A 21,505-nucleotide genomic window follows, 5' to 3' on the forward strand; every position below is an offset into this window, starting at 1 on the left:
GATTCAAAATAATTTACATGCGTAATTTCAATAAAACTGATGATGAAATAAAAAATTAAAATAAAATTATGCTTAGTAAAATATGTAATTCTTGCTGAATATTCTTACAAAAAATACGCATATAACCATTAAGCGATGAATACATAAAATGATTGTAGTCTAGATGTAAAATTTCCTAGGTCATTCATTCGTATATAGCTTTCGACACATGATAAAATTTAGAAAGCACTATATGTACTAACATTGTTAACCTAGAAAATTAGATATTACACGTCTTTAAAATACGTACAAGACTAAAAAATCATTAAGAGCAGTTATTACGAAGCGCTTTGGAGGGGTGAGCATCATTGCTACGGGACATTATATCAGTTCCTGCTTTAGCCTATTGTCTATTAAGGCTGTTATGGGCCAGAGCAACACAGTGCGACATTTAAGCATGCCACACGCCGCATGATACAATAATTTAAAATATAGCAATAGCAGTCTGTCGTACGTACCGCGAAATTCCAATTCTACAACATGAAGTTGTTACATTTGCTAGCATGACGTATCGTCGCTTGTCGTTGCTTCGGCGTATAATAGCCTTTAGTCAGTTATTAGCCAGACTAACATTGCTTTAAATCAAATACTGATAAGAAAAATAGAACCACAAAAGCATCTACCATTTTAATAATCTAAGTATAATTTGTTAACAAGTTAACCTAGCTACGAGTAGGTACGTTGTAAGTGTGTTAATTCTCCATTTGCGGTATAAAATAGTAATTATTGTTTAACGATATAATTTTCATATTTGCTATTACTGCTTTATTGACTAACTATTATAACTGAATAAACAGTTTTTGACCATACTGTGGTCTTATAATATAAGTTACAAATCCATTAATGCAAATCAGTTTATTGAAAATTAATTTTGATTAAATTATATGAAAATTGTATCAATTTAGTTTTAATATTGTTGTTGTATTTCATTTTAATTTTGTTATTAATAAACTGTTAGCTTTTTTGTTTTTATTTTTTTGTTTCTAATTGTTATTTTTATTTATTTTTAGAATGGCACCGGTGGATTCAACGAGCAAGGCGGTCGAGGAAATGGGTATGACTAAACATTAATATTGAAAAATATATTTTTTTCTTGAATATTATTCCAAATTATGCTTAATTGTAAACTTCACTTTTAGGCATCCTGGAGATAATCCATTTTATAGCAATATTGACAGTATGCCAGACATACGGCCTAGAAGGAAATCCATACCACTGGTATCCGAACTTGTAAGTAACACTTTTCTTATTCTATGTCAATTACTTACATCAAAATGGAGCTAATAGATCTATTTATTTTTCTGGCCGGTTTCAATTGACTATCTTATCTTTGTATGGAAATATGCTCAGAAAAAGAGGTGATGGGGTTTGTAGATTGTTTAAAGGTAGATATTTGAAACTGGTCGTAAATGTTTACGGCTCGCATCGACGTACGCTTCCTGATGCTTAGTAACATTAGGCGCGTAATAAATGTTTTCTTCTCAACGGAAAATTTCCACATTATACTGATTAACAATTCACGGGGAGATTTTGTTTTATCTTAAAAAATATATAAGCAACTTATTTAAATGTATTCCTTTGTAAAAGTTGCTCTACCTTTCTTAGATCTCTTCGTGAATTGTTTTAATTTGATGATTTTGTTAAAGACTTTGGAGCAGTCTATATTATACCTAAGCCCTTCTTTCTTCTTTGATGTATTATGTTACCTGTAATTTATGTGTTTCCCTTCTAATACTATTTGTGTAGGTGAACTTTACCTACCTAATTTTAGACGGCCTCTCAACACCAATCTACCCGCAATGTATAATGAACATAGAGGTCACCTGAAATCTTATAATAGCGTAGCGGAACCAAAAAACTGCAACTGAAAATTCCTGATCTAAATTAATAATCTCATTGCATTTTACCCCTAACCGTGGACCCGCAGGTTCTCAAGGTATTTCTTTCCCAATAAAACATTCTTTTCTATGCATGAAAATCTTTTGACATTTGATGTTACTGCTTTTAATAATATGAAATTAATTTTCCTATTATTTTATCTACTCTTCAGAATTGTATGCCTTACACGTTTGCATGAGACTGCAGCTACTTTGCTACCAATTATTTTAAACATGTTACTACAATTACTAATATAACTACAATTACTAGGTAGGTACATCTACTTAAAACTTGGAAGTTTATGCACGAGCTTACTATAAATTTAATTTAAGAATCCAACATTTAGTTGCTAATACATAACCCCTCGATGAGTCGAGGCTACTGAAAATGATTTTTGTGCTGTCATATCTTTTATTAAAAAAGAAATTTGCACAAGATTTACTCCTATTTATATGCATATTTCATAAATAAATAAATTATTATTATTCTTCTAAATACTGCAACAATTTAAAATCGGATTAACTTGTATTTGTTACATACATAAACGTTCGTAGTAATAAACTAAAATAAAATGAAAACAGGCTTAAATTACAGCTTTCACTTATAGCATGAGTAGTATAATTAAAAATACTTGAGATTGAGAGAAAAGTTTCTAGAATATATTTTATCATAGAATAGATAACAATCATAAAAGTAAAACAGATTATTTTGTAGATTTTTTTAAACAAATGTAAACATATTGTTAATGTTTATTGTTTTCAAATAGACGATGGCTGCGACGAAAAGGAATGCCGGTTTGACATCAGCCGTACATCGAGCAACCTTGAACGATGAAGAATTGGTAATACTTTATGTTTTATTCTACCTTAATAATTTTAAAAAGATAGCGTCAATTTAAAAGAAGATGATGCTTATAATTTAAATTCCAGCTTATATACTGGAATAGATAAATTGGATTTATTTTTTAAACTAAAATTATATTGATCAGGCAATTGAAGATAATAATCCGTTAAGGACTTTGATGGGGCTGTCTTGTTTCTGTGATGCGTTAGGGATGTTTGCTGATACTATATTAGTGCTCCTTTGCAGTCATGTGCGAAATATAAGCATCCCTTATCAGGTGCTGGCCAGTACCAAAAAAGTCGAGATCATGATAGTCAACAGGCTCCACTGCTATTACATGAGCTGCTGCTGTAAGGTTTCAACTAATGTAGAACCATGCAGAAATAGTTCACATAAGTTTAGTTTCTTATTTATTTTACTTAGCGTAATTTCCTTTATCAGTTGTTATTTCAAAGAAACTTCTATTTACTTATTTATTACTCCAGTGATCTAATTCATAAAGTGTGTTACAGAAAATGCACGTTTACAAGAAGACTTTACAAGCGTTGATCTACCCGATTTCCTCGACGACACCTCACAACTTTGTGTTATGGACAGCGACATCTCCCACGTACTGTTACGAGTGCGAAGGATTGCTTTGGGGTATCGCAAGGCAAGGAGTTAGGTGCACAGAGTGTGGGGTTAAGTGCCACGAAAAATGCAAAGACTTGCTCAACGCTGACTGTCTTCAGAGTAAGTGTTGTTTTATGTTTACTGTATTCAAGATGCACTATTTGGTAATTGGTTTTACATGTCGGATATAAATAGGTGTTACTTTGCGGAAGTCCATGATATACAAAGCACCATAAACTCAATTCACTGTAATCCACCCAAACAGAAAAATCTGTATGACAACGTACAGCGTTTGATCTACATCACCCGTTGTCCCACTGTTAAAGAAGCAGGAAAAGCAAGCTTTGATGTCGAAGCAAAACGTATGTTAAGTGTGTTATGTAAGATTTGTCGGTGGTGTTTATTGTTCGTTTTTTTGCTTCTTTACTAGTGGGAGGGCAGGCGGTGGTGCATATAGAACGCTGCAGTTTGTACCATATAGATTTGTCTGTTTTGGCAGACTATAGCGAACTTTTAGCTTGTGGTTCATTGTATAACTAATTTTACTATCAAAAACGTCCGAAACAATAATTTCATTATGGAACCCGAAACAGAGCGTTGCAAAATTGTGTTTTCAAATACCTATATATTTTATTCTACTCATCTCGCTTTGTAAGAATCACAAAACAGATTTTAGACTACAAATATTTTACGTATTACCAATTATCAAATACACCGGTATGATAGTAGAATGAGTAGGTATGGTCGTTAGTACTATTATATATTCTGTGGTATGGGTTCAACGGGACAGCAAATAGTTTTACTTAATTATGGTCATCGTTCACAATATTTTTATCTAAGTAAATAAAGTAAATAATTTTATCTAAGTAAGTAAATTATGTGCAATCTATTATTGTCACGGAAGTCAATATACTTACAGTACGCAGCAGAAAATATTTTACATAGGCCTTTAGAATGTCATTTTGGCTTTGTAGAGCATTGTCTCTGTCACTCATACCTATATGACGTTTTGTCGGTCTCAATGACAGAGACAATGCTCTACAAATCCGCTATCTCCTTGTTAAGGTCGATGCACATTAGTTTCTGCCGTGTACTGTAATATTATTTTATTCTGGACAAAAAACAAAGTTCATATAATATATAATAATTCACGTTCACGACCCCAGTATAAGATCGTTACATCATGAAGTTAAAACTTACGCTTTCGATGTTTTCTACTTTCTGGCAGCGGCAAAGCGCCGTTCCCCTTATTAAGTTGAAGTAGTGTCAAGATGCTCTCGTAGTGGGTCACATCTTAGACAAGATCTTTGTTGCACAACCACGCCGAGGGCAGTCATGTTTATTTCAAGATTCTGCAAAAAGTTTAATGGTCGTTATTCGTCCACACATTTGCATCTTTACACTGCTCAAAAAATTTAACGTCTAATATCTAACACTGGAATTTATAGTCAAAACAAGATAGGGGCTCCTTTAGGGTACCATTCAGACGGCATGTGCCATATTAAACCTTATAGAATGGTATGAAGGTTGAATATGACACAAATGTCGTCTGAATTGTCTGAAGTGTTGAAAAGAAGCATCTTGACTATGAATTCCAATGTAAATATATTTAAAAGGAAAAGTTAAGTGACTGACAGATCTATCAACGCACAGCTCAAACTAATGGACAGATCGGGCTGAAAGGCATGCAGATAGCCTCCAAAAAGCTTGGGGTGCTCAACAGAGCAAAGCGGTACTTCGCGCCCGAGCATAGGCTCCTACTCTATAAGGCGCAAGTCCGCCCTCACATGGAGTACTGCTCCCACCTTTGGGCTGGAGCACCCCAGTACCAACTCCTTCCATTTGATCGGATCCAAAGGCGGGCTGTTCGACTTGTGGACGATCCCAAACTAACCGGCTCGTTGGAAAGCCTGGAGCACCGCAGAGACGTTAGCTCTCTATGCGTGTTCTATCGCCTGTATAATGGGGAGTGCTCTGAAGAGCTTTTTGACCTCATTCCACCCTCTTTTTTCTACAACCGCACCGCGCGCCACCGTAAGGAATTTCACCCTCACCATCTGGGTGTCTGGTGCACTTCGACCGTCCGCTGCGCCAGATCCTTCTTTCCACGCACGTGCAAACTGTGGAACCAACTCCCATCGGCGGTGTTCCCACTAGATTATAACATGGGGTTATTCAAGGGGCGGACCAACAAATTCCTAAAAGGCCGGCAACGCATCGGCGGCTCCTCTGGTGCTGCAAATGTTCATGGGCGGCGGTAATCACTTAACATCAGGTGACCCGCCTGCTCGCTTGTTCGCTATATCTATTTAAAAAAAAAAAAAAAAAAAGATAGTTATTATGAAGTAGACATCCGCTAAGAAAGGATTTTTTTAGAATTCAACCCCCAGGGTTTGAAATTTGTTGTCTGCGCGAAAGAAGTTGTGTGCGTGAGCTAGTAATTTATAACAGGTTCCTGCTAAAAAAATAAGATCTCTTTTATAGAAGCACATTTTCATTATATTACTAAATGATATAAGCACATGGCATGCCCTACAATGCGACTGTGTGCCACCTTACTTTCACATTATATCAAAAACCTTTCCGCAAGTCCCAACAACAAGTACACAAAGTTTCACTCAATTAGATGAACGATGCGCAATCACATAGGTAACAATAGACAAGCATTATTTTATACGTAAAATATAAATTACGTAATTATAACTCTAAGTTGAAGGTAAGATAGAGGGGACGTTCAAAGAATATTCCAAACTCTTATTGAGTACCTACTTTGAATGGCACTTGACAGGTCATTCTACTTCTCAAGTTTTTGTCCTTCCGTTCCCAAATTGAATTTCTGTTAGATGTGTACAGGTAGATTGGCGTAGGTTTCTTAATTTATTCTGTCTGCGTATTCATTTAATTTTTGTGACAATATGAAATTATTATGATGTAACGATCTTTTTTATTCCATAACTCGGATCTAGAATATCACTGGATGTAGTAAAATATTCAAAATGCGTGATCTTTTTTTGCATAAATATGAAATGCGGTTTTATCATTATAGCATATGACAATCATATTATGGTTATAGATTTTTAAGACAAAAATAACAGTTATATAAAATAGTTGTTAACGATTTACATGTAAAATGAAAATTCTGGATCTTTTACGCCTCTTCTCATTATTCTGGATGGACAAAACATGGCGGCACATGATATATTTTCACTAGTTTACTAGCCAGATTAATGAGATTTAATAATATTTGACTTAATTGCTGCATCAAACTGCAATACTTTGACGGACTAGTCCGCCACACATTGACACGCAGTTTTTACAAGAGCGAGCTGTAGCTCCATCCAGTATAATAATTGGTCCGAGTTTGGTAAACACAACTTGATAGAAGTATAAACATAGAAGATATCCAAAGTTAAGGTAATAATCACTCAAACCCGTAGTAACATGAATTGATTCAATATGAGAAACTGTCGTCATAGTCATAATGAGATGATTTGTTCTTCATTGTTAGAACGATGCATGAGTCTTGCATGATTGTCCATTGCTATCAACAATAATATACAATTTACTGACATTTAAATCTGGTTTAGTTTAGGCATCAAATTAAAGTTCTATAGTAAAAGTAGAGCATTCAAAAACGTCATTATTATCGTAATACATAGTTATATTATTAGTATCAAAATGTATTTATATGTTTTTTTCTCTCGACGTTGTTTTTTATATTTCACTGTCTCATTATTTTACGTGTGACCTCATATAATAAGGCATGAACACCTCCCCAAATAAAGTTGTCCTTTTCGCTTTAATCGGTGTGCATGGCTATCGGTATAAAATTTATAATGATAAATACCTTTACCCTTTTCAAAATCAAGATTTTAATTGTTATTCGACTAGCTCCATATTATTTGCACAATCATAATTATAGGCGGGCAGTCGGTGTCGCGATTAGAATTCTCGGTTTGCATCGAATTTCAAAATGATTGTCGACTGCACGTCAATGTCATACAGTCTACATTTTAAAAGCATCAACCTGAATATTATAAGATATGTTTTTGTTTCTATTTTTTATTTAACCTCATTATAATTTTATTTTATTTCTAATAAGGAATATATTTTATTGTAATTTAATGCTTTCACTTATGCACTGTCAGTGTTAGTATTTTTTTTATTTTTTGATATTCTTTTTTTAGCGCTTAACTTACTAAGTCTTACTACTTACTACTTACTATATTGTCTTACTAGAATTAGTCTTTGTATAATATTTTTTTATTATTTAATGGTTTTACTTTTAACGCACTTTTTATCAAAACTATAGTTTTCTTTTTAATGGTTTATTTTAATATTCTTTTTTTAGGTGTTTTACTTGCTAAAGCTTAAAATTAAGTAATTTTGTTAAAGTTTTAATTGTTAAATTTAATCAAAAACGTAACTCCTAAAGCTTTGATGTTTTCGAAATGTAGACAATTGAATCACGTAGATAGGGATTTTATCGGTCCCAATTTGTCCCTCACGGGTTGCCCCGCCCAGCGCCGAAAATTATCAATAGCCCTTGAATAGTGTTAATGTTAACCGTGTCTGTGTCTAACTCTACATTCCACACTTTCTAACACGCTCTATTAATAAAAATCTTTGATTAAAAGCTTCGATAACACAAGCGCCCCTAAAACAAAAAATTAAAAATGTGCCTGTTAGCGATGTGTGCACGCAATCCAATATCTGTCCACTTCGATATTATATGTGGTCTTAGTTTCCTTTCTTACATGTTTTGATTTATAGACTTCCGCGTTCTTTATTTCTTTTACTCTTATAGCCTTATGTTTGAAATCTGTACTTACATATGTCTTGAAAAATATTCTTTACTGACCTACTTTAGATTCTCTACAACTGTGAGTTTCGATCAAAAGTAAATATTGTTCTTACAAGAAATAATACTATTACAATTACGACGCAAGTGGAATATTATTTTTCTCTAATGTTTATCCTAAGGCTATTTCTTTGGGATCAGTGTTGTGGATTATTAATGATGATTATTCATTGTTAATGCACAAACAGATGAGAGTCATGTTGACGACATTAAATGTTTTTAAAGTAAAAATAGCTTTGGGATACTATTTTGATAAAAGGCGCCGTGCTCAGGTTTGCTTCGGCTGGCGCCGCTCTAGGTCAATGACCTTATCAGATCCGATAACATTGATTTTGACACAAAGTATGGTTGCAAGTTGGAATCTGGTTTGGTTGTGTCCTGTGAGTGGTCGTGGCAGGCCTGACTGCAGGGCGGGGTGGCCATTCGGCGCAACCCGCAGAAACCACGAACAGTATTGGCACCGCCTGAGCAGTGTGTTTCGCAGGGGCGGCTGAAAAGTCTTCCAAACATGGCGCAGAAGATAAGGCCAACTCGATAATCACCGCTATGAAGGAAAGGATGAAGCAGCGCGAAAGAGATAAGCCAGAAATCTTTGAACTAATCAGGTACATACATACACACAAAATATACTTATTTCTTAATTTAAACTTATAAGAACGTATAAAATGTGGAAACCACATAACTTTGAACAGAGAGCTTTATGAAACTTAAAATATTACAGTGTTAAGTTCTTGTTTGATTTACTCGTTGGTTGATTAGATGGTTGCCATTCATGTTTAAATAATTTCAGAAGTGAACCTACTCTGCATGTCGTATATTTTTTCCGAATAAACTGACTGAATGTTGGTTAGAAACATATTCCGTTTTTGACACACGTTGGATAGTAAACCGTAGTGCTCTCTCTATAAGGTTGATTTTGACACTAATGTATATGTAACAGACAAGTCTTCAGCATCGAAAATGAGGGGCATGCGGCACACATGAGCACCGTGAAGCAATCCGTCCTCGATGGCACCTCAAAATGGAGCGCCAAGATCGCTATCACAGGTTCGGAAATGTGTCGTGGATAACCCCTTTATTTGCAGAGCAGCTCGGCAAGTCTCCAGGGACACCAGTCAGGCCCTCCACAGAAACACAGCACGAACACGACACTAAATTGATTCGTGTCTTTCATTTCATGTGGCGGCCAGGCGGACTTTTAACGTCGACCCCGACACTCACATAGACAGCCTCGAACAGGCCGAGCAAATCACTATAGAAGGGACTTCGAAATGGTCCTGCAAAATCGCCATCACAGGTTTGCAGTGGTCTTTGGCGGCTACGGACCGCACGCTCGCAAATTTGAATCTATTAGAAATGACTTCGCCTACTTTCTCTATACCACTTTTTGATATCTGCTAAAATTATCAAAACTATGATCATTACTGAGATATCAGAGTACGGGGCAATTTTAGCAAATATCAAAGCTCTATGCTACCTTACTTTAACTACCTACTAACCCAGTCCATTCACGGTCGTTAGTGCACCGCCTCCACTCACTTCTCTTAACAAAAACGTAGCTTTCTTAATCATTAACACAAGGAAATTCCACGAATCCGACACTCACAACGATAACAAAATACTACAATGAAAACGAAAAATGCACACACAAACTGTATATTTTTTCTAACATTAAGACACGTCACATTTATGATGACTGCAAACCACAAACCGGCAGCACATGTGCTATGATATTTATCTACACAATTTGCATGAATATCACACAATTTAATAAAAGTTTGTTACTGTTACTGACCCAATACCTAACACTATTTGTTGAGCGGAAAATGTTGTTTACTGGCGAATTCTTATCTATTTTTTGTTTAAAAAACTAGAACTTCCAACCCCCTTTGTAGAGTTATACAAAATTAGATGAATGCATCTAAATTTAGCAAAAAGAAAGCATGCGGGACATGTTAACAAAAACCTAAAAAAATCTATTACTCTTCTTCCTTCTGCTATCTATTCTGAAAACTTTCGATTCGTGAAAATTCCAGAATAATTAGATTTCATCCCCGTGCATCAAATTTTACTTTGATATTTACTATCTTGATCAAGTTTGCATTAGAAGTTGCGAATGTAGTCGCTATGTTCAAGTTGTTTTAGAGTCGAGAATTATGGTAGATTTGATGCTAGCGTCTTCTTAACCCGAATCGGTGCCGCAGGAAACTGATCTACAAACATCCGATCTTCGCTTAAGTTATGCCAAACGTAATTTGGGTAATAATTAAGGTAAGTTAATTATGTAGGCTCGTATAACAACAGATATAATAATATTGCTTAATTCATCTCATTACTAATTGATGACTTAAATGTGGCAGAATTATATCAAAGTAACTTTATTGATTTGCGTACAATTTCATCTGCAGTGTGTAAACGTAATTGCCTATCAAAACTTATTTTGCTATGGCGATAAAGGCGCTTAAATCTAATTGCTACAGTTATTTATTACTAAATTTCTTAGTAAAATAAAAACAAAACTGAGGAAAAAAATTTAATATCATGTCTTAATACTAATATAAAAAATGATCATTCTTATTTCCTATTTCTAAAATATATTTTTCGTCAACGACAGTTATCTGCGCTCAAGGGCTGATAGCAAAGGATAAAAGTGGAACCTCAGATCCCTACGTAACCGTCCAAGTCAGCAAAGTAAAGAAGAGAACAAGAACAATGCCCCAAGAACTAAATCCTGTTTGGAACGAAAAATTTTACTTGTAAGTGCAATCGATTCTTAACTCAAATAATACTTCGTAAGTTCTTATCTCCCCTAATGATTATGGCATCCATAAAAAGGTACTTTATTCTGCAAAAATTTGCTTTTGGATATCTCAAACTTTCCGTTTTAATTCCAGCGAATGTCACAACTCCTCAGATCGAATAAAAGTAAGAGTTTGGGACGAAGACAACGACTTGAAATCCAAACTTCGGCAAAAGTTAACAAGGGAATCGGACGATTTTTTGGGTCAAACAATCATTGAGGTAAATATAATAGAAATGTTAATAATTCAAATACAAGATTGTTATAAAATAATTGTTTTCCATTTTGAAAATTTTAGTCGAACCTGATTAGCTTTTGCTTGATTTTATGCTTAGAAAATTGTTTTTATTTTGAAAACATGTTTTTTTTAATTATGTTTTAATGCCATAATTATATAAAATTCAAAGTCCTGCCTGACTACCTTATATATCAACGGACAGCCCAAACCACTGCTCAAAATTTGGAGGGTATGTTCTTTGTAAAGAGTTGGTATCCAGTAAGACAGGATTTTTTTGAAATTCCAACCCTAAGTGGAAGAATCTACCGCGCCTGGACTCAAACTTGAGCATTCCCACTTATAGGATCACAACAGTCATTACTGTGCCAACAAGGTTGTTAAAAATTGCCCTGATCCTGGCTCCATCACTATTTAATATTATAAAATATGTGAAAGTGTGTTTGTTTGTTGATTTGTTGGTTTGCCCTTCAATCACGTAGCAACGGAGCAACAGATTGATGTATTTTTTGCATGGGTATAGTTAAATACCTGCAGAGTGCATAGGCTACATTTTATGCCAGAACAACAAAGATTTCCCACGGGATTTTGTTAAAACGTACATCCACGCGAATGAAGTCGTGGGCATCAGCTAGTGCCATTATAATTAGATACATTCCTATGCGTCAGGTTCGGACACTATCTGGAGAAATGGACGTATGGTACAACTTGGAGAAGAGGACAGACAAATCCGCGGTATCGGGAGCCATCAGACTACACATCAATGTCGAGATCAAGGGAGAAGAGAAAGTGGCACCTTACCACGTTCAGGTAAGTGATACCATCATCATCAACCCATCGCCAGCTCACTACTGAGCACGGCTATTAGAATAAGAAGGGTTTGGCCATATTGCACCACAGTGGACAAGTGTGGATTGGCAGACTTCACACATCTTGAGAACACTATTGAGAACTCTCAGGCATGCAGGTTTCCACACGATGTTTTTCTTCGCCGTTAAAGCAAGTGATACTTACTTGAATGCTTCAAACGCACATAAATTCGAAAAGTTAGAGGTACGTGCTGGGATTGAACCCCGGACTCCCCCGAATAAGAGGCTGACGTTCACCACTTTGGGTAAGTGATAATTCTATTTAATTCACACGATTTTCCAACGTGTTGTTAGGTAATCTAGCTATCAGCTACGTCAATTTGTTTTAACACAATAACTTTAACATTTAACATAGCATTCTTTAAACAAAATTATTTCTAATCTTTTTTACTGTTTTAATTCAAACGAGAAGTTCATTTATATAAATTAATAAAAATTGTAAAGGAGATTTTTTTACATAATCTAAAAATAACTAAAAATTATAGAGATTAAAAAAAGTAATTTAATAAGAGCCAGCGCGTGCCAGACCTTCGTTATTTTATAAAAGCTGAAAGTTAATCTGCGTATTGTCCCCAATACTAGGAGGAACGATCAGCCTCTGTGACGATCTGCCCGCGAAATTCAAATTTTATTTGGTTTTTCGCAATTTGTAAACTAATAAGAAATTAGTCAAAATAATGAGTTTGACGTGAGCTTCTCACAAATTAGTCATTTTTAATAAAGTAAAGATTTTTATATAAACCTGTGAAGATGATATTGCTACGGGCGAAATTTGAATGCAATAAGTTTGTCTACTTTGTCGCATTAGTTTACAAATTGTGAAAAACCAAATTAAATTTGAACTCCACGGGCAGACCCGTGTCTTGGGCCTTAAGTCAGGTACAATATCTTCATATAATAATACCAACATACCATGTTAAAGATTATGTAAAGCATTGCACCATAGCTATGAACAATTTTCAACATAATATTATTATGGTTAATTCAACAGGTTCGGAACATTGGCACCATGCCGCTTGGCCAAGAGCCAACCTTCCAATATAATCACTCAGTAGTTGCGAATAATCGCTTACTTAGCAAATAAACTAGACAATAAAGTAATTTAAACACGGACGTTTAGTTTAGTTTCATGGTTTCTACTATCATTTGAATGGGAGAACTTAACAAACTAGTATTGTAGTGGTTTTCTAAGTTAATTCATATTATTAACTGTGAACATACCTAATAATAATTATAGCTCGGAAATTCCTTTTATTACCTACTAACTTTATAATAACATGTACAATAGGTAATTAAGAAATGAAGTGTTACAAATCAATAATTTAGCTCGTTACTTAAAAGCGGTTTTACGCCAGAGTTCACAATGCACATTTGCAACTTGCAAATGCAAACTTGCAACACACGAGTAGATAATATATAGACCAGAGGGGAAGCTTCATACTAGCGGCTGGCTGTAGGTTCACTCACTCTAGCGCAGCTCACGCACACCACGACGTGTCACGGACGCTGCGTTTGCCGCCAAACTAGGCGCACGGAGCGTCCGTGGCACGTCGTGGTGTGCGTGAGCTAGTGTGAAGCTTCCCCTCTGATAATATAATATCTACTCGTGTGCTTGCAATTCACAATGACTTTGAACCAATGATACTTGTGGTAACGTTGTTTACATGGGCATTGCGTAAGTGTGCATGCATGTCGGACCAATCAGTCGCGAGCAAGCACTCGCAAACGTACACATTTAGTGTACCTTACTTATACCGATACGACTTACACACAAAAATGAGCCACGTTCGTCTTCATGAAATGCAAAAACTATAACAACATGCGACAATGTGGCAGTATGGAAAATTATGGAAACAATAACAACCTATTTTGTGACGAGACCACATCGTATTGTAGAATTGGAATATTACAGTAAGATAACCTGCCGACAATTCTTGCACTATTTTAAATTATTGTAGTCGCGTATAAGTCCCGCAAATTGCTATTGCGCTGGAACCATGTCTCATTAACATCAAAATGACGTCATTTTGACGTCATTTGACGTATATTTAAGTAAAAATATACCATCGGCTCGAAACATCAGTCTAGTGCTGACGTCACTAAAATAGCATCCTCATCGAAATATTACAATGGGTAAGTATGCCACACGTTTACATACATTGGTGCTACGTATTTAATTTTTTATAGTATAACTAGCTAATGGCCTGCATTTCATTGCGTGCCACCTATTAGTGCTAGTAGTATAGCAAAAACCTTTATGAAATTGCCAACAACAATTGTACAAAGTTTAAAGTTAATGGGAAATGCGATGTAATATCGCATAGGCAACGAACAGACAAATATATTTTATATAAAAGAATTATGAAGATAATTAAATAATTATTATAATGATTTAACATAAAATAGAACTAATGTCTGTATAATTTAAGTATACCATGATATAAAAGTAAAAACATGTTATAACAGTAAAATTCCCGAGCTTTTGGAACAAAAGAAGCCCAGCTTGATGGGGCAACTTTTTAATAAATGTAGAAAGTTTTAGACGCGTCTAACTAAGCGAAACTGCTGGCTAATGCTTAAATGAAATATAAGTATTCATACTTTTGGGTACATTGAACTTCAATTTTGATATCAGCTTTGAAAATGGCTAGTATGTCTATTATATTTTTAAAGCAAGATAAATAGGTATCATGACTGTCTTCAAGCGATGACAATCATGGTATTATTAACCAAAACTTTTAAACAAAAACAGTTCACGACAGTTAGGGGAACTTTTAACAAGACGTCAACGTCACTGCTGGCAGGCGTCAAAAATGTTAGTACAAAAAACAAAGAAAGCGCTATACTAAATTGCATTCCGCGGAGTATAGCGCTCTCTCTGTTTTTGTATGGGATTAGGTAGAGAGAGTGCTACTCGTATATTAACTGGATTCCGTGGATAGAGTAAATTTTTCTATACCTACTTTTTTTCTATTTCCATCTGCTCTGATTGCAGTGAAGCGTTAGTTAGTAACAGAATAAAAGAGAAGCTTGGCAGACAGAATTCGGTAGGTTTTTGAGCCCAATTTTGGCAGGATTTCCATTTTAAAATTGGTCACACCGTAAAGAGAGACATGTTAAATTGGACAAAATGAATATTGAAGTTGCAGGCTGGCACAGACAGTATGAAACTTACATAACTTTCACGTATTTGAGATGCCTAAATATAGTGCGAAATTGTACGGAGCTGAGCAATTCGGGCTGCATTTGTATCCCGGTGAATTAGAAATACTTGGAATGCTGTAGTTTCTGAACCCAATCTTACGGATGCTAACTGCTTGCAAATTCAAATTTCAAAATCAATCACTGTACTCGCAATATATCGTCCTCCGTCATTTAAAAACACAGCTAACTTCTTGTGTTCTCTTAACGCAATACTAAATAACCATTCAAATTCTGATACTACTTTAGTTTTGGCTGGTGACTTAAATATAGATTTGTTATCCCCATCAAATAATCAAGATATAGAATACCTATGTTTAACAGCTGAGCATGGGCTATTTTCGGCTATTACAAAGCCAACAAGAGCGGACGCCTGCCTTGACCATGTGTTTGTAAACAAAATCGAAGGTGCTATTGGTGTAGTCTGTAATAGCAACATAACCGATCACGATATTGTCATACTAGGTCTGTCATTAATTATGCCCAACGCAAAGACATTTAACATGGAAAGGTCTAGACATGACTTTGATGCAATCAGAAAAGAACTAATCGAAATAAACTGGGCAGAAATATTTGACTCACACGACCTTAATAAAACTGTTAATACCTTTGATCTCCGCCTATTACACACTATTAGCAAACACACAAGTAAAGTTAGACTTAAACGCAGGGAAACTAATTTAAAGCCATGGATCACCTCCGGACTAATCCGTTGTATGAGACACAGAGATCGCCTACACATGCAATCAAGGAAATATCCAAATGACATGCTCAAACGGACCATTTACACCCGCTATCGTAACTTTTGTAATGACTTGTTGCGGAAACTTAAAACAGAGTACGATAATAATACCTTATGCTCTAATATAAATAATCCCAAAAAATTGTGGAGATCAATAAGGGACATCTGCCATTTCCCTACAAATAAACAAGACCCTCACGAACTGCTGAAGATCGATGGCGCGACTGACGCTAAGCATTCCTTAGACAAGTGTAATAGCTACTTTTCAACAGTAGGGCAAACTCTGGCTAGCAACATTCTACGCGAACTGCAAACTGAGGAGAAAAACCTAGCAGCTAAGATTAACCCAAAACATTTAATGCTTAACTCTTTCTTCATGCAACCGACTGATGAATATGAATTGGAGTCCCTTATTTTGTCCCTGCAAAGCGACAAAGCCCCTGGTATCGACGGCCTAAGCAATGCTCTATTAAAAGAAATTAAGGATGTTATCATACCGCCTTTAGTTACCATATTCAATTTAAGTATTCTGACTGGTATTTTCCCTGAAAGTTGGAAAATGGCGTGTATCAAACCAATCTATAAAAATGGGCCTAAGGTCTCCCCGCAAAACTACCGACCCATCTCACTGCTGACAGCATTCTCAAAACTACTTGAGAAGGTAGTTAGTAAAAGACTTACTAAATATATTGAAGCTAATAACCTAATCTCCTCGAAGCAATTCGGCTTTAGAAGTGGAATGTCGACGGAAGATGCCGTATCCTTGTTTACTACTACAGTAGCTGCACATCTTGACGCTCACAAAGCCAGTATTGCTGTATTCCTAGACCTGTCCAAGGCGTTTGACACGGTGTCGATCCCAATACTGCTAGAGAAGCTGGATTCTCAATTCGGTATTAGGGGAGTTGCACTCGATTGGTTTCGAAGCTACCTGACAGGTAGAAAACAATGTGTTAGGGTTGGTGGACACGACAGTGGTCAGGAAGCAGTCAATTTTGGTGTGCCGCAAGGGAGCATCCTCGGACCTACGCTTTTTATCATGTACATCAATGATATAACACTAATGTCGATGGCGAAATAGTTTGTTATGCAGATGATACAGCAATAATTTATGAAGGAGCTACATGGCCAGAGGTGTTTAATAAGGCTGAAATAGGAATGAAAGGTGTATCCGCTTGGTTGCGTCGTAATCTTCTTACGCTTAACTCGTTAAAAACCAACTACATTTGTTTTCATAAAACAGCTACCTCTGCCCCTAGCCCAACATCGCAGTTGCAGCTGCATGCCTCTGACTGTGACCGAAACCGGTGTAGCTGTGTGGTGCTGGCCAGAACTGACGTTGCGAAATATTTGGGAGTACTTATTGATCAAAACTTAAACTTTAAAGCACACATAAAATCTCTTTCCGGTCGCGTACGCAAAATTATAAATATTATGAAACTTCTTAGACACTCAGCATCACCATCAACCTTACGGTCCGTATACTTTGCCCTTTGTCAGTCAATTATTACTTATTGCTTAACTGCCTGGGGTAGTGCCGCGAAAACGCACATTATTCAGCTTGAACGAGCTCAACGATCAGTACTTAAAACTATGCTAAATAAACCTTTCAAATATCCCACGGTCAAACTTTATCAGGAATGCAAAGTCCTTACCGTGCGTCAGTTATATATTTTAAGAGTAGCTCTCAAAGCACACCGGTCAGCAATATCTTCTAAAGAGTTCAAAATATTGCTTAACCGTCGTGTCTTCAAGATCCCTATGCCTAAAATTAAAACTTGTTTTGCTAGACGTTTCAGTCCATATGTGGAATCATTTATTTATAACAAAGTAGTAAGCATATGTGACATCAAGCATTGTTCCATTAAGCAAGCCAAATCTAAAATTGCATCATGGCTCGCTTCCTTAGGCTACGATGAAACTGAAAAACTTTTCTTGCATTTAACATAAGGGCACTTTGTCATTACTATTTAGATAATAATCTATACTTAAAACAATAATGTATATAATTAATCTTAACATAGCTTGTACTGTAACCTTATTTTTAATCTTAGATAAATACCTACCTTAGTTAAGTGAACGTAGACTAGTAAACCGAGCGTCAATTTACCGGTTAATTGTTTATTGTTAATTCTATTAGGTACCCACGACACAGGACTACCTAGTGTGGGTACCATAACACAATGTTATAATTGATTGATCTATGGTAAATAAATATTTTTTCATTTTTTCATTTTTTTTTTTTCAATTTTATTCAACGATTTAAAAGTGTCAGTTTTCGCCACAGTGATAGAAATAATTTCTGAAATCTTGTTAAAATAGCGTTTAACATTGAGTTAAACTTGGCTACTTTTATCCCATGAAAAACCGCGGGATTTTTAAAATAAGATATCCACGTGGACGAAGTCGCGGGCAACAAATTGTTTCAAAACTTACGATCATTTTGAGTCCGAGATCAATCCACCATTAACAGACTTTGTATAGATAGTTACATTCATTTCTAAGGACACTCTCGAAAATAAATTCCTGATAAAAGACAAAAACACAAATATTTATGCAAAGATTTTTAGTGTCACTTTTCGGCAACTAAGGGATGGAATATAGGTATGCGGTGTGACCTTTGTGATATTTAATGTAGGTACGAGTGTGTAAGGCTTAGAGACTGAAAAACTCCACCACAACGAGTTGGGCTGGGAAAGTCCCTTCGTAAAGGAAAATTCATATTATCATACTAATAAAAACGGACACAATGTACCCATTCAGCTTTTGTAAAGACCAAAAACCGGATGAAATGTCATTTGGTCTGCTAGGCTAGTGCGTGGGGTGTATATATACTATATAATATATTTAAGTAAAAGTGTTCTTATCTTAAAGCTGAATAACTGATATTATAATATTATGAAGGGTTAGAGCATGTAGACGATTTTGAACGCAAGATTTGAAACAAAAATACAAAAGTAGAGCTAAATCAACCACAAATACTGAATATGATTTGGCGTAGGAAGTAATTAGTATAATTTAATTCTTATAAATTTTTAATTTGGTTTAGACCTAGGTATAGTGTTGAGAATCTGGAAGAAATCTATGAATCTGTTCCAATGTCAACTTCATTTCTTACTATGTAACGCATTTTTACACAACTACATTTTTTTGGTACATTCAGACTAGTATTATAAATGCGAATTTTCACGGCCCATCCGTACCTACAACCTATTTTGACAAAATTCGGTACAAAGGTAATTTGTATCCCGGGGAAGGGCACAGGCTACTTTTGGTCCCTGAAAATCAAAGATTTTTAAAAATATTAATCCACGTGCGAATATGCTCACAGCCATCATCCAGTGAGTAATAAAAATAAATAAATAATTATGGCATTATATCCATAAAGCAAAAGTGACGACAAAATCACTTCATAATATTTAAAAATCATAATATTTAAAAATCTCTCAAGTTGGTAAAAGACGTTTCAGTATTTAGCTACAGTTCATATCGTTATAACTCCAGTTCCAAGGTGAGACAGTCCGGGTCATTTCCGGGTGATCTTACCGGTAATTAAATCATAAATAATCTCGCCCCACAAAGTCAAGACAGAGTAAATTACTGTAATTTATAGCGCTCAAAAGGTATTTTTCTAACTTTTTAGTAGAGTACGCTTGAGTCTCTAAAATTACATTCAAGCCTAGCTCAGTTTGCACATTGTTTTGTCTGAGTGAAATTCAATTAACCTGTATTACGATTTTGATCAAATCATAAGTACCTATTGGTTATTTAACTATGATAAATGATAACGCTTTAATCGATTTCATCCATACTCCATACTAATATAACAAAGGCAAAAGTATGTAGACCTGTCTTCACAGCTCAACCGTTAAACGTAACTTGACAAAATTTGGCACAGAGATAGGCCTCGGAATTCACGCCGACAACAAGTTGTGGGCAGCGATCCTATTGATCGCGATAACTGATTAAGAGTGACCAGCTTGCTATTTAAAAAACGGACAAGTGCGAGTCAGACTCGAACACGAAGGGTTCCGTACCATCCATACTAATATTATAAATACGAAAGTGTGTCCGCATGTCTGCTATCTTTTCACGGCCCAACAATTTAACCGATATTGATGAAATTTGGTATAGAGTTAGCTTACATCCCGGGGAAGGACATAAACTACTTTTTATCGCGGAAAATCAAAGAGTTCCTACAGGATTTTTGAAAAACCTAAATCCAAGCGACGAAGTTGCGGGTAACATCTAGCTATCTATAAAAAAAATCATGTCTGTTGTATGAGTGCCTACTTAAATATTTATTTTAATCTGTTTATAGTATTTGTTGTTATAACAACAAAAAATTCATCATCTGTGAAAATTTCAACTGTCTAACTATCACGGTTCACAAGATACAGCCTGGTAACAGACGGACAGACGGCCGGACAGTGGAGTCTTAGTAATAGGGTCCGGTTTTACCCTTTGGGTACCAACCAATTTATTTTTACTCTACCAATAAATAAATTTATAAAAAGCAGCCGTAAAATAAAAAGGTATTTCTTTTCAAAAATGCTTTGTGATTTTTACCCAATCAATTAAGTTCCATCGAAGTTTTTTGTATAAAATAGTTCCAATTAAAAATTCTAAAATTGGCAATTTCTTAAACTTTTGTAAAAACGGAATACTCCTGAAAATCTCCATGTAACAATGTTCATGTGGCATGTACTTTATTTTCAAATATCTAGGTTCTTTTTTAATTTTAAAAGTGGGTCAAAAAATTCATTTAAAAACTGCTTCCAGGCAAATAACAATTTTTACCCAACTTGCTTGTCCGTTTATTCTAAAGCCTAATATCGGGCTTATTAGTTTTAAACTAAGTTGAAGATATTTTCGTTTATAAAGGAAATTTCAGAGAAAAATCTTAAGCAATTTTTATTGGCTTCATGTTGCCTACAATAAAACTATTACAAAACTGTTCTTTAAATACATACATTAAAAAATCTTTTGACTTGCACTTTCTAAAATATATAGGTACTAGCTTATGCTCGCGACTTCGTCCGCGTGGACTACACAAATTCCAAACCTCTATTTACCCCCATAGGGGTTGAATTTTCAAAAACCCTTTCTTAGCGGATGCCTACGTCATAATAGCTAACTGCATGTCAAATTGCAGCCCGATCCGTCCAGTAGTTTGAGCTGTGCGTTGATAGATCAGTCAGTCAGTCAGTTAGTCAGTCACCTTTCCCTTTTATATATTTAGATTAGGCCAACAAATTATTTTCGCTCTGTAGGTGTAGACAGATGAACCTGTATGGGACTAATTTTACTCTTTCGAGTACGTACTTCTCCCAAATGCAAACCAATCTTAGGCTAGAGTTAAAATTTACATTATTACCTATTTTAAGGCTTTTTCTGGATACTATAAGCTAATGACACATTACTG

At 35.3% G+C, this 21,505-nt stretch overlaps 1 protein-coding gene across 9 annotated transcripts in view; it reads left to right on the top strand.

Moving 5' to 3' along the window:
• unc-13 overlaps positions 1-21,505 on the top strand; it is a 394,380-nt gene that overhangs the window by 341,857 nt on the left and 31,018 nt on the right. For 3 of the 9 annotated variants that reach the window (XM_069504112.1, XM_069504113.1, XM_069504110.1), the window contains 9 exons: positions 1,050-1,093; positions 1,179-1,269; positions 2,684-2,758; positions 3,273-3,492; positions 8,706-8,838; positions 9,424-9,530; positions 10,848-10,989; positions 11,128-11,254; positions 11,938-12,078. In XM_069504112.1, coding sequence (XP_069360213.1) covers positions 1,050-1,093; positions 1,179-1,269; positions 2,684-2,758; positions 3,273-3,492; positions 8,706-8,838; positions 9,424-9,530; positions 10,848-10,989; positions 11,128-11,254; positions 11,938-12,078 — 1,080 coding nt within the window. Of the gene's footprint in view, positions 1-1,049; positions 1,094-1,178; positions 1,270-2,683; positions 2,759-3,272; positions 3,493-8,705; positions 8,839-9,173; positions 9,281-9,423; positions 9,531-10,847; positions 10,990-11,127; positions 11,255-11,937; positions 12,079-21,505 lie in introns of all 9 variants that reach the window. The other 6 variants (XM_069504108.1, XM_069504109.1, XM_034977557.2 and 3 more) reach the window with 3 other exon arrangements.

The sequence above is a fragment of the Maniola hyperantus genome, chromosome 17, assembly GCF_902806685.2.
Source record: "Maniola hyperantus chromosome 17, iAphHyp1.2, whole genome shotgun sequence".
Taxonomy (NCBI): domain Eukaryota; kingdom Metazoa; phylum Arthropoda; class Insecta; order Lepidoptera; family Nymphalidae; genus Maniola; species Maniola hyperantus.